Source organism: Parasteatoda tepidariorum, chromosome 4, assembly GCF_982258835.1.
Source record: "Parasteatoda tepidariorum strain Cologne lab strain chromosome 4, Ptep-v5.0, whole genome shotgun sequence".
In the NCBI taxonomy this organism is placed as follows: Eukaryota; Metazoa; Arthropoda; class Arachnida; order Araneae; family Theridiidae; genus Parasteatoda; species Parasteatoda tepidariorum.
The window spans coordinates 103,748,621-103,761,796 of record NC_141758.1 but is presented as its reverse complement, the minus strand read 5'-3'; the positions used below and the strand labels follow the sequence as shown (position 1 = coordinate 103,761,796).

Here is a 13,176-nt window from a genome sequence, read left to right as displayed (position 1 = left end):
ACATTTTTATTCTTAAAAAAATATACATGGATAACCAGTTTGTCATATCAACATCTTTTTTCTTTCTTTCTTTTTTTATGACAAAAATTCTTAAAAGAACATGCTAATTTTAAAAATTAAAAATTGTTGGAAATTGAGACACTGTTAAAACATTCTGACTGTCAATATTCTCAAAATTAGTTTATTTTAGCTTCTCAATGGTCAACTGCCAGCATAACCTAGTTTGTTAGTTTTTTTTTTGTATTTATAATTGAACTAATTTCTATGCTGATGTTATATTTTTAATTTATGCCACCGACTTTTAAAAAAGGTAAAAATCAACGAAATGGGCATAAAAGTACTCAAAAACAATAATTTTAAAAAAACTCAATTTTAAATAAAAAAAATTTAATCTACCTATAACACAGAGTTATGAATGAAAGCAAATCTATCAATAACATAACAAAAGGAAGAATTTTAATAAAAATTTATTCAAAGTGTTGTAAATATAAGCAATAGTATCACAGACTCACTTTCTTTATTAACAATTTAATTTAAAATATGTAGAAGAAAAATGGGGCGAAGGGTTATTTAACTTTAGAGTTTTTGAAATTAAAAAATCCTCAAACATAATGCTATGCAATGCAGAACTGGGAAAATTCAATTAAGGCATCGAGAGAATAAGTGAAATGAACGTTGGTGTCGATTTTCTATTCAATGCAATAACGTAAAACTCGCAATTCAAAATAACTTTAGTTTTCAATGTGAATTTTAATAAGTTAAAAAGGTTTTTTATTAGTTTTTTGTGTTAAACTGAACAGAAAATGGAAGCAAGTGCATGTTCTAATCATCCCTTGGTTGCCTTGCTAATAATTTCGCTACAAAAAATTTTATTATTATAAATATTTTGACAGCAAATAAGCATTAGGCATTATTCTTGTCCCCCCCCCCCAAAAAAAAAAAATCAAATTCACGCTTATTTTGTGCCAATTTCGGATATTTTCAAAATCAATACATTTCTAACGATACTATATTCAGAGAGTATTTTTTGTTGAATCCTCAAATAGTTTAGGTCTGAGTTACAATTTCTTTCATTTTAATTAATATTTTCGATTCCATAAAAATGTTCTAACAAAGTTTTGCAAAATGACGTGTGGATATTTTTAAAGGACAATAAAATTTGATTAATATTTCTACTTATATGCAAAAAAACTAAAGTATGATTGGAATTTGAGATAAAAACAATTGCTCTATTTATCTCCCATCTCTCTAACTCATTCGATTGCTTTACAGTAAGGTAAGACTTATTGATTTTATAAATATGTGACTAATAAGAAATGAGTAACTTTTAAAATAAGTATAAAAGAGAATTTTAAAAAAAATTATGTCTAATTGCTGATAACACTTTAACTGAAAATTTGAAAGAAAAATACTTTTTAATTTTATAATTAGTTATTACATAATTTCAATAGTAGGTGGTATAAAAACAAATATCGAAAACTAAATTATTGTTTTAAAGAAAGAATAAAGTACATGTAGTATTTTGAAAGTTTTATGCAACTTTTAAAGATGAATATAATATATTGTGGGTCTCAGATTGCATAGAGCCCTTTTTTACTTACAGATTTAATTTATTTCAAATACATAATTTCCAAAAAATATAATATTGATAAATAATTTTTTTGAAATATTGGATTTTTCAAAAAATAACTTTTGTTCTATTTCTCTTAAAGTGACTGCTTTATTAGAAATAAAAAAATAACTATTTGTGACTAATAAAAAATTTTCTTACTATAATTAAATATATTTCTTCAAATCAAAACCTTTTGAGTGATTGCCGATGTTTAATCTCAAGTATAAAAACTTAAAATGTATAGCTACAATTATATAACAAAAAAAAAACTTAAAACTAAGTAAAATTTCTTTGCAACCCATTTTCAATGAAAATAATAGTGACTTTGAGTGAACTTATTTCATTTTATGCATTTATTAACTTTGTTTTTAATTTTCTAAGTAACTCAAATATTTTATATTACTCAGAAGTATTTAAATCAGAGCAGATTTTCAGTTGTCAGACTGCAACTTTACTTAATTATTGTATGTTTATTACTTTGTTGGTTAAAAACAGTTTTTTCATTTTCTTCGACAGTTATATGTTTAGTGTTATTACTTTTGTAATCTCAGTATCTTTTTTTTTTCAGTATCTTTTTTTTTTCAGTATCTTTTTTTTATAGCAATTATTTTGTAATAAATATAACAAGTAACAATTAAAAAATCCTATAAAGAACTAATTTATGAAATATATTGGCACTTCAAATCTAATCCAGGTTGAGCCTTTACATACATAATATATAATTGAGTTAATTACTATGGGGGTGTTTAAACCCCTCCCTTACCTACATCCCTGTTAATAGTTCATAACCGGTATCTTATCTCTATTGTAATGTCTTCCATACAAACCTAAGAAAATTAATGAACTATTTTGATTTAAGTTACTGTAGATAATTTGAGACTTTCCATTGAAATACCACTGTTTTTTATCAGTTAATCGTGTATTACTATCAACTGCAGTCGGATAAACATGTTTGCTTGTAAAACTGCCTTGAATATTGACATATTGGAAAACTGTTGATGATTTGGTTTTGAAGTTCGAACACGCCACATCATTTGTAGAATCGCAACGGGCTAGGATACAAGCTTCTGTTCCTAACGAGAATGTTTGCATACCAGTAAAATCTCCAGAATATACTCCTAAATAATAATTTTCTTCCATCGAGTTTGCTTTATAAGAAAGCTCGCAGCAAAAATCATCCATGCAGTTTTTCAGAAAGCCTTCCGCGTCTTTCAACTTCATATATTCATACATGCTACTATCCATTTGAAAGCAGTTATATTCTTTCACTCCTGTTTTGATGGGCCCGGGCACTCCTACAATGCAACTAGCTTGCTTGATATCCACATTCTGTTCCGTTATTTCAACAGAATTATCTCCATCAATTGAAAATATCTTTGTATCTAAATTTTCTGGCAATTTAGGTTCAATGAACTTTGGTACATTAGATATCAGAATTTTACTCCGCCAGTCTGGACTGTGGCTGTAAATCAAAGCGCCGTGACTTCCCGAATAAATTCCACTTCCCATTGTTCCACTGCTTGGATTATGAGCGTTTGCAGCTAGCAAGTTGACTTGGTTCCTCACTGCCCATGCCTGCTGGTATGCATGAGCCAGATAAATGAAAGGAGCAGTGTCATACCAATACGTTGGATAAGCCACATTCACCACGCCAGACTTCTCAACGGCTTCCACGGACTCTTTGAAAATCATATCGAAGCAGATAAATGTAGTGAATGTCCCAAAATCAGTTTCGAAATAGATATCTTTCGGGTCAACAGGATGGTTCAAGTCCAGTTCGAAGTAGAGATGTCTTTTGTGGTATCGCGCTATGAGCGTGCCTTGTCGATCGAAAACCACATTCGTGTTATACATTAAAACTTCATCTTCTGGACAGAAACTGTAACTCTCAGCACATGAAGTGATGCCAGTTGCGTCGCATGATCCCCTGTTGGAACATTTCTTGGCATCTACCAAATTAGCCACAAGATAAATCCTGTTTCGATACGCTAAGCAACTGAGTTGCTTTAATATCGGACGATCTTCAAACATATCACTTTGAGAACAAGGGTTTGATAATTCTTCTTTGGGATCGGGGACGTCTTCGGCAAAGTTCTTCACCCAACTCCTGTTTTCTTTATTTGGAAGGAAAATGCCGAATTCTGGGAGAACGATGATGTCCGCACCCTATAAATACAAATAAGTACTTGTATTGCCTCTTTAATTTGGATCAAAAAAATTTCAAGAATTATAGTCCGAAAAGCAGAATTACGAATGAGTTGGTTATTTTAATGTTTTCTTTTTCATAGTCTCTGTTTGACCACAGAGTATGTTGAAGATTGAAACATTATTTTAAAATCATTTTAATGGGTGGTAAACCCAATGCATAAAAAAAAAATTGTAAAATTGTCATAATATTAAAAAACTATTTTTCTAATTATTTTGTTCTTTTCAAATGTATTAAGGTTAGAAAGCTGCCGGTACATTAAAATTTTAAAAAATGACATTAATTTGTATGTAATTCCATGCACTTGTACCACCAATTATAATGCTTTTGAAAATTATGTGATCCTCAACGCTTTAAAACCAAGATTTTTCGCGATTAGTTAAAAAAAACATTCTTTTCTTTCTAATTTTTGTTCAATTCCTGTTGAAGATGTTATTCTTAGATTAAAACAATTAGGACGTTGTGTTAATAATTACTATCTAAGTTTTTTTTTTCGTATCTCTATAAACGAGGAGAACAATTGAAAAATCTTAATTTTCTCCTTTTAATCACGTGCTTATTGTTTGCAACTTTTTCTCAAAACAATCCTTGCTGTAAAAAAGTGAAGCACTCAAGATTTTGGGTGGATTTGCTGCTTTTCGTCAATAGTAGAATAAAATAATAATTGAGTATTATGATAAAAGCTCATTGCCATTGCCGACTTTTTCTTGACAAAGAACAGTTATTTAAAAGCCTCACAGGATTGAAATTGCATTCAGTCATACTTATTAGTCAGGATAATATTAATAAATTTCAGAATTTCTTCATTTTAAGCTTCTAAGAACACTATTTTAGTTATACATACAGAGTAAACTGTAGGTCCACATTGTGTGCCCCATATGGGACCTAAAATTAATTCCTTTGGTAGGGTACACTATTCAATGAGAATATAATACGTGGTGCATTTTAAATATTATGGGTCAATATTAAGGTTCCATATCGCGCCTTGCGTTAGAATTGAAAAATGACTTAGAACACCCCCGTTTCAAAGCATTTTAGAATACGAATTTCCTCAAAATAAAGCTTCTAAGAACACTGTTTTAGATATACATACATAGTAAACTTTAGGGTCATGCTGTGTACCCCCTATGGGCCCTGTAATAAATTCCTTCCAGGAAAATAATAATATTCTTCATTGAGTCATACTTATCAGTCATTAATTTGTTTACATCCGACACATGTATTAAAAATTGTTACTGTCTACTAATTGTTAAAATACTATCTTTTACACTATAACTAAGATGATTACATACTTTTATTAATTATCTTTAAAATATATACAGTTAAACGCCGCTAATAGTAAACCTTCAAGAGACCGAAATTTCGGTTCACTATATCCGTTTCGCAAACAATTTCAACTGATGGTTCCTTTTATTTATCACGACATTATTTGAATAAGTGACAAATAAAATGAAATAGAAAAATGACTGAAAAATAATACGTAGTAACAAAAATGTGTTAACTTTTATTTTTTATTACTCTTCGCCTTAAAAAAAATTTTATCTTTAGCTGATGAGCAATCCTCTATATTAGATATGGAAACACTTCCCGACTCTCCGAAATTTTTCCTCAATTTATTTTATTCCGGTTTTTAAACCTGTCTAACCAGCCATTCGAGCACATAAAAGTAGTCTCACCAAATCGCTTAGCAAATTCGTCAGCTTTGACTTGAAACAATTGTCCAGGTACTGGACGATTGCAGCTTCTTTGAATGTTGAATCAATTTAATAATGAAGCAAATGAGAAAAAATGCTTATTGTTACATTCCATGCAATATATGGTTTTATAAATCAGTACATTGTATTTATTTTTGAAAAGAAATTTCAAAATTATTACAAAAAAATTAAGAAAATCAGTCGAAGACAGAAAAAAGTTCATAATGCCCAACTTCCCCTCTTTTTTTGGTTCACTATATCCATAAAAAAAAATAACATTATACGTGTATAGCAAGGCAAGGGAGCGAACATTTCGTTCACTATATCCGGGAGTTCACTATAAACCATGTCCACTATAGCGGGGTTTAACTGTATACAGTGAAGTTCGCCAATTCGAGATTTGCCATAGGCACTATTTTCCCTAGATACGTCTCTGATTGAACAAAGGTGAAAAAAAATTCATTTTCTCTGTAAAATGAATACAAATCCGTAAATGATCGACTGACATAAACTATTAGCTTAATGAGATTTTTCTTGATTGGAAATATAAAGGTATAGGTACAAAAGGAAAGTAGGAGTGCACCTCAAATAACGACTAACTAATCTGTTCTAATGACGGCATTTAAAATTAATGTAAACTCATGCTAAAGATGGGGGAAATTTATCGTCATTCATTACGATCCTCCATACCCAATATAAAGAAAAATGCCTAAACCTCTTAGCGTTCGCGCTTATTTAAAGAAACAGTTGAAATTTCTACAAATTAAAATTATAATAATTCATAGCGCTTTTAATCGGCCTCCTTTGCATTTGTGAATTATCGGCCACATAAATACTTACATTATCTGCAGCTATTTGAGTAGCTGTCTCATAAGTTTTCAAATTTGTTTCTAAAATTTGCTCCTTCGTGTGAGTATAATCGCCAAATCGGACATGCTCAACAACAGCTGCCCTGTAATACCTTTTTTCTTTTTCTGCCGCTGTTAACAATGTCAGCAGTGAAAGAAACAGAAGAAGATCTGTAAAAAAAAAAAAAAAAAAACACTTTTGTTAATAGAAAATTCTTTAAGTATAATAAATAAAAAAATTTTGAAAGATTTATTAGATTAATTTTTAGATATAATTTTTATAAATTTTTAGAAAGAACGAATCTTAAAAAGGCGAATTAAATATGTTCAGTACAGTCTTATTCGAAAAGTTTAAACAAAATATAACACTCCTTTTAAATATCTATCGAAAAATCTCTTCAAACATTGCATACTGGCAATTTTTCCAAAAAATTTATTACAGCTGTTATAGATTAAAATTTTGTGGCAAGATTTGGAAAAGTGGAAGGCAAGATTTCATAAAAATTGGAGCAAATATGTGACTATAGCTACAGTTTTAATTTTTAAAAAAAATTACGACGAACGATTGTAGCACTGATTATATTATTCACACACATACTTATATACATTACATGTAATTATATCAGTAGGGATCATTTTTATTGATGCTAAATGTTATTCATCGACCTGGTTTTCATGATGTCAACACAAGTGGCATTTCCGCACCAAGAAAATGATACTGACTAAAATTAAAATCGTTTGCGAAAAATCATGCATCTTCGATAACATTTTGAAGTCAATGGAAGCTCTAAGAACGATCAACCTCCATGAACTACAATTTTACTGTGGAACGAAAGTGGTCGTTCTAGAGCAGTTACACTGTATTATATTTATTCAGTTGCTTTTTTTTCCTAGAGCTGGCTCTTAGAATCTAATTTAAATTTTTAAAAAAATTTCGGGCAATGGCCCTTGCTCTAAAGAAAATATTTGTCTAGTACTAGGCAATGACACTCCACCTTAAAAACCCATCAGTGATCGAAATACTATACATTTTACTTGTTTCTAAAAGTTCAAAAAAAGGCAATCCATTCCCCATAGCGAGGCACCTTAGAATTGAAGGGCTAGCTCTTTACGTTTGTTGTAGTCTAATCTTGCATCCAGTTTTCTTCGGCTTAATCTTGCATCCAGTAACGCAAATGCGGGTTAGTTCCCTCAAAAAGTCCTCCAACGTGAATTTCTCCCATTACTTGATCCAGGAGTTTCCTTGTCTTCTAGATTGGGTTCAAAATTTCAACGCTACAGAGTAGAATATTGGTAGTTGTAAAGCTAAAATTGGGTCCGCTCTTCAATGGCGGTAACTAAATAATCTGACATAAGCCATGGTGGTTTCCGGGCTAGATCGCTCGCCACCGAATGAGTTGCCGGGTTTGAATCCAACAATGGCGGTCGATGCGTATTCCGCTCCCAGATCCCACCAACCATAAAGCTGACGTAAAATATCCTCAGTGGTAGACGGATCATGTATTAGAATGCCCTTGCAGTCAGGCTATTCGTGGGAGGTTTTCGTGGTTTCCTTCTCCATGTAACGCAAGTGTGAGTTAGTTCCATCAAAAATTCCTCAAAGAATGCAAATTACTTCCAATGCTTGAGTTCCCTTTTCTTCTGAATTGGGTTTAAAGTTACAAGGCTACTGAGTTGAACATTGGTAGTCGTGAACTCAAAGTCGGGTCGGCTGTTCAACGAAGGTTATAAAAATAAAATGATCTGACATGCAGCAGAAAACATTGTTTTAAAGTTTTTTCTACTCAGCAACACAATCAGTTGGCTAACTTGGTATCTAATTTTAAAATTTAATGAGAATAAACTATCTGGTTCCCGTAACAAAACACAGAAAATGATTGATTTTCAAATCATCAATCCTCTCTCTAAGCAACTTTCAAAGGTTTCAATCTAGACTCAATCAAGTCTCTCAAAATGTTATGCTGGGACTATTCCGGTGATAGAACTCTTCCCAAGTTCGAACCTCAGTGACAGCTAGTATACCGGTCACAGTGCTGCGTAAAACATTCTCATAGGTTAGAATCCCCTTGCCATCGGACTAACCATGGAAGATTTTGTGGTTTTACTCCTCATGTCATGCAAATGCGGGTAATAGACCATGGGACGAACACCATTCACTCTCGTTTGACATAAAAAGTAATCATGTGAATTTTTATTAATTTATTTTAAATTCTTAATTTCATTAAAATTTACTATATTCCCATGGTTAAATGTGCACATTATTTATTAAATAGTAACTAAATAGTCGTCCTCTTAACACAAATTTGTAATGGTATTTAAAATAAGAAACTATCCCTGCACACTAAATTTATTTGCACTTTTTTTTCTTCCTAATTTTGAATGTTTCATAAGAAAAGAAATAAATTTTTTAAAAAAATTAAAATTTTATTTTATTAATATAGCACTCTTGAAGATAGCAGGGATCTGTTTAGAGGAAAGTTGGGTCCGTTGACAGACTCTTCACAAAATATATTTTCATTAAAATGGACCTTTCACAAAATATTTTAACTTAAAAACGGACCCTTCACAAAATAATTTATCTTTTAATCGGACCCTTCACAAATTTGTTTATTTTCATTATTGTTTTGTTAATCGAATAAACCCTTTCCAGGGAGAAAGACAGATGTAAACGAACTAAATTTTGTCTTGCTTTATTCGTCCGAAATGAATATTCTGCGTTCAGCAGTATAGGCTAAATACCAAATATTTATATGTTGCATTGCTAATTTAGTAGCTGCAATTGCTGTTTATTTTTTAAAATTAAATTTTTTTAATTATATATTTACAGTGTTGAGCATAATCTTGTATCTCTTTACAATTTAAAAACTCCTTGAAAAAGGTTTTTTGCAATAACGGACCCTATGTGCAAAAATTCACAAAAGCAGGACCCTGGTTGAAAGAATGTGACTTAACGTTTATTTTATATTCACAAATTTCGAGTCATTTTTTCACAATTTTACAAAAACGGACCTTTCACAAAATGTCTGGACAGACCCCTGAATAGCTATAATTTTTTTTTTTAATTTATTGTTACACAAATTAAGTTTTCACAGTTTTTTATTGTTTTAGCACTAAACTAAATATCATGTTCTATTCACTAAACTTGTTCACTTCAAATCATATTCTAGTACATACATAAAAATATAATCATTAAAATCAAATTTAATGCGTTTATGACTGTAGAGATTTTAAATAATTTAACTTGCAATAAGCTTCAGTTAAACGTTATAATTGTTCACACTAATCAATAACTAGCAGTAATGTCGCAAATGATTATTTCAAAAACATTGTTGGATATTTTAAGCGTAAAAAGCGTTTCTAACAAAAATCAAGAAAGGCATGGGCGTGAAAAATGAATGTTGACTTACCGATCAAACTCATGGTTGAATGAATTGTAAACAAAAGCCAAACGTTCCTCCTAAATAGAAAAAAAATGCTAATTATTCTCATTTATCCTTCCTTGCGGGAAGTCTTCAATTTATTACAGTGATAAGATAGTTTTGCTGACATGATTGTTAGATTACTTAATGTATATCAATCATAATTAAAGCGAATATTGGATTTATTTGTATGAGTGTCATTTAAATATCAATTTATATATTTTTATTTAAAGCCAATATTTGATTGCCCAATAACACAACGCGAACAGGGCTGTGTCTCAACAATTTACGTTCGAATGTTTATGTTTCCCTCGTAAGTAAAGGTGATTTACGAAGCAAAGAAAGATGTTCAACCGGTTCTATAGCGTAACAAGTTCTTTATGTTAAAGAAAGGGAAAATCTCTCTGCACGCTTCAGAAGTTTTTTTATGTTTATTATTATATGCGTATATATATAGAATATACAGGGCACGCATTAAGTATTCGCCTCCTCGCCAAATGCGATGAAATTTGGCTAATAAAATTGTGTTTTGGCAAATGATTTTTTTTCCATTGGAAAGAAATTAAAATTACGTCAAAATAATTTAATGAATTTTTCTAAACAAATCAGTATTTTTATTCGATTACAGCCATTATTTTAGGTAGATAGCCAATTAAAATTTTGTCCAAATAATATAAGTCTGAAACAAACTACCGTAAAATAGTTTTCTATGGGAAAACAATTTAGCATAAAAAATTGTTAAGATTTGTATTTAGGGAAGACTTTTGAAAACTGGCGAATACTTTTGATCTTTTGCTAATTTACTAGCTAATAATTTGAAATCCGTAACGTGGGTTATGAGATATAAACTCACCTAGCCATTCGTCTGGGCCTGTGGCTGTGGTCATTATTTAGGACAGGTTTTGGCCTCGGGTCGGCGAGCTAAACAGAATCTTTTACTTCGGTCTATTGTGTTAGCCCTAGAGTGAAGAGAAGCTACCCTCCCTGAAATGCGCAACTCTTGTTTCCATAGCAGCAGACGACTTTGTGGCGCGGGGGGAGTTCTTACCGTAGACAAACTATATATGTGTGTATTCGGAGGAGCAAAAAAAGAGGACTTTGTGAGGACGCTTTGGCTTTATGATTGGTTAACAATTAATTTAGCTACGTCACAAAATGAAGATTTGACTACTTGTCATTAGTGTGGTGAAGTCATGGCTTCGTTCGATTCCGAAGATCTTCCATTAGTAACCTGGGAAACCCCCATGGTACCATACATGAAACGAGTCCTTTGTTACTCTAGCAATCCAAACCTTTCCGTTACTCCGGTGTTTCCCAAAGTGTGGTACGCGTACCCCCAGGGGTACGAGAACAGTTTAGCGGGGGTACGCGTTCTTATGCGAAATATCTTGCAACAAACGAAAATTTCAAAAAATTTTATTTAAAAACAAAGCTAGCCATGAAAATTTAAGATTACTTATTATTCTATTGGCTATTTTGTGCAGAGTTAATAATTAATAGTGTCAACAGCCAGTTATGATTTTTTTTTTTGTGCAATTTTTTTTATAGTAAAAAATACATTCATTTTTTTTATTAGTGGTACACAGCGTTACGAAAAATTTAGAAAGGGTACACGAAAGTCATAAGTTTGGGAAACACTGCGTTACTCTAACAGTTTTTTGTTACTCTAGTTTCCCAAAAGGTGTTGGGAGTAACCCTGTTGTTCCGAGGAAAGATTACAAGTGGCTGTGAGAGATAGGTTTTTTTTTCCCCTAAAGAGTAATGATTATATTCATATCTAAGCAACAATTCATACTTTATGTAATTTAGGTTGTTTATATAAAATTATTGATAGAAAATGCCAATAAAAAAAAATATAAAAATTTTAAAAAAAAAAAAATCTTAACAATATAATTAATTTACAAAAAGAATATGCATTAAAAAATAACTACAAGTATTTCTCTTCGAGCTTTTCAATTCAAAATAAAATATCTACGTTTCTCTTATTACTATTTTCAATGTTTATAAAAGTCTTTTTTTTTTTTAAATTCATTTTCAGCAAACGCATACACCAAGATTTCATTCTTTTTTTAATTAGTACATCTACAGCTGCTAATGATTGTTTTTTGCCTATGCTCCGCCAAAAGAAGTTCCATCAATAACGGTTTCTAAGACGGGAAAAAAAAATGGAGACCGCGACTCAAGATCACAGGAATATGATACTCTCGTATTACACCTCGTTTTAATACGTATTAACTGGGAGCGAGTAGACATCCATACGCCAGTCCTCTACAAAGGGGTCAAAATCGTATCACTTTTTGAGACAGTTTTTGTTCGTGATCACGCATTTCGTGACAAGTCTATGCGGTGATTCTATCTAATTCTACGATTAAAATAATTCTACCTAATGCCAGGGCTAAAGAGAATAGAAGGGCTAGTTCACTCCGCTCTTAGAGCTGAAGCTACGATTTCCCTCCTCATGACGTCACTGTGTCCACACATCTCGGAAGATCGCACGCAAAGATATTATGATAACTTTGCATCTTTCTCTTTGTAAAAAGAAGTTAGACTTTTTCTGGTTATTAGCTTTCAAACTTTACGTTATTAACACATTATTTCCATTCATAAACATAGTTTAAAAAAACTTTCTTGGCCATTATATTAAAAAAATACCATTTTAAACTTATAAAAATATTTTACTAGTTGGCAAAAATGACACTATAAATACTTTATTTTAAAAAGTTCAGTTTTAACTTTACTTATTAAGAAAAATGAAAGCATATATCGACACTTTTTTATCTACATATTCTTTTATAACAATAAGTTGAGTTAAATTTAGAATCCCCGATTTTAAAATATGCCGTTAATAGCAATTTGTTCATACTTAATCATTAGGAAACATCAACCTTAAACGCTAATTACTGAAACAAAATAATAATTTAGGTTCATAATGACATTAGAAATTTTACAATTGCTTATAGATATTTAAATTTAAGATGATATAATTTATAGATATTTAAATTCAAGAGAATATAATTTTTAAAAAAGAATCATAAATATTTAGAATAACTACATTAAAAAAATAAGTTATGAAATTAGGAGAATTTCAACTGTACACTATGTATTTTATTTATACTTTTTACTTACGTTTTAATTTTCTTTGACTTTATCCATTTTTTAATTTTTTTCACATGCCTTTCTTTTTGAAGTAACGAGGCGGTTTCTATTTAGATAAAGAATTTTTATAAAAGTTCTTAACGATAGAAAAAACGTATTGCTGTTTTATATTAACTGTGTCATTTCGGAATCCATTCTTTACATAGTTGTTCATTTACTTTAGGGAACACGCGGAAAATTATATTTTTTCTTTTTGTTTTTCTATCAGAATTTTTGCAAGTTGCAATCGCGCAATCGTTTT

The 13,176-nt window shown here is 30.8% G+C and overlaps 2 protein-coding genes across 10 annotated transcripts in view; one reads left to right on the top strand and one right to left on the bottom strand.

Annotated features, from left to right (window-relative positions):
* Window positions 1-13,176, top strand: part of LOC107437221 (glutathione reductase, mitochondrial) — a 30,728-nt gene that overhangs the window by 12,560 nt on the left and 4,992 nt on the right. The window lies entirely within an intron of this gene.
* LOC139425738 (biotinidase) overlaps window positions 452-13,176 on the bottom strand; it is a 29,760-nt gene continuing 17,035 nt past the window's right edge. For 4 of the 6 annotated variants that reach the window (XM_087161862.1, XM_087161857.1, XM_087161860.1 and 1 more), the window contains exons 2-4: window positions 9,768-9,817; window positions 6,353-6,531; window positions 452-3,778 (exon numbers count right to left, since the gene is read on the bottom strand). In XM_087161862.1, the coding sequence (XP_087017988.1) occupies window positions 2,387-3,778; window positions 6,353-6,531; window positions 9,768-9,780 (1,584 nt within the window). In that variant the 5' untranslated portion in view covers window positions 9,781-9,817 and the 3' untranslated portion in view covers window positions 452-2,386. Of the gene's footprint in view, window positions 3,779-6,352; window positions 6,532-9,767; window positions 10,162-10,632; window positions 10,747-13,176 lie in introns of those variants that run through there. The other 2 variants (XM_087161856.1, XM_087161858.1) reach the window with 2 other exon arrangements.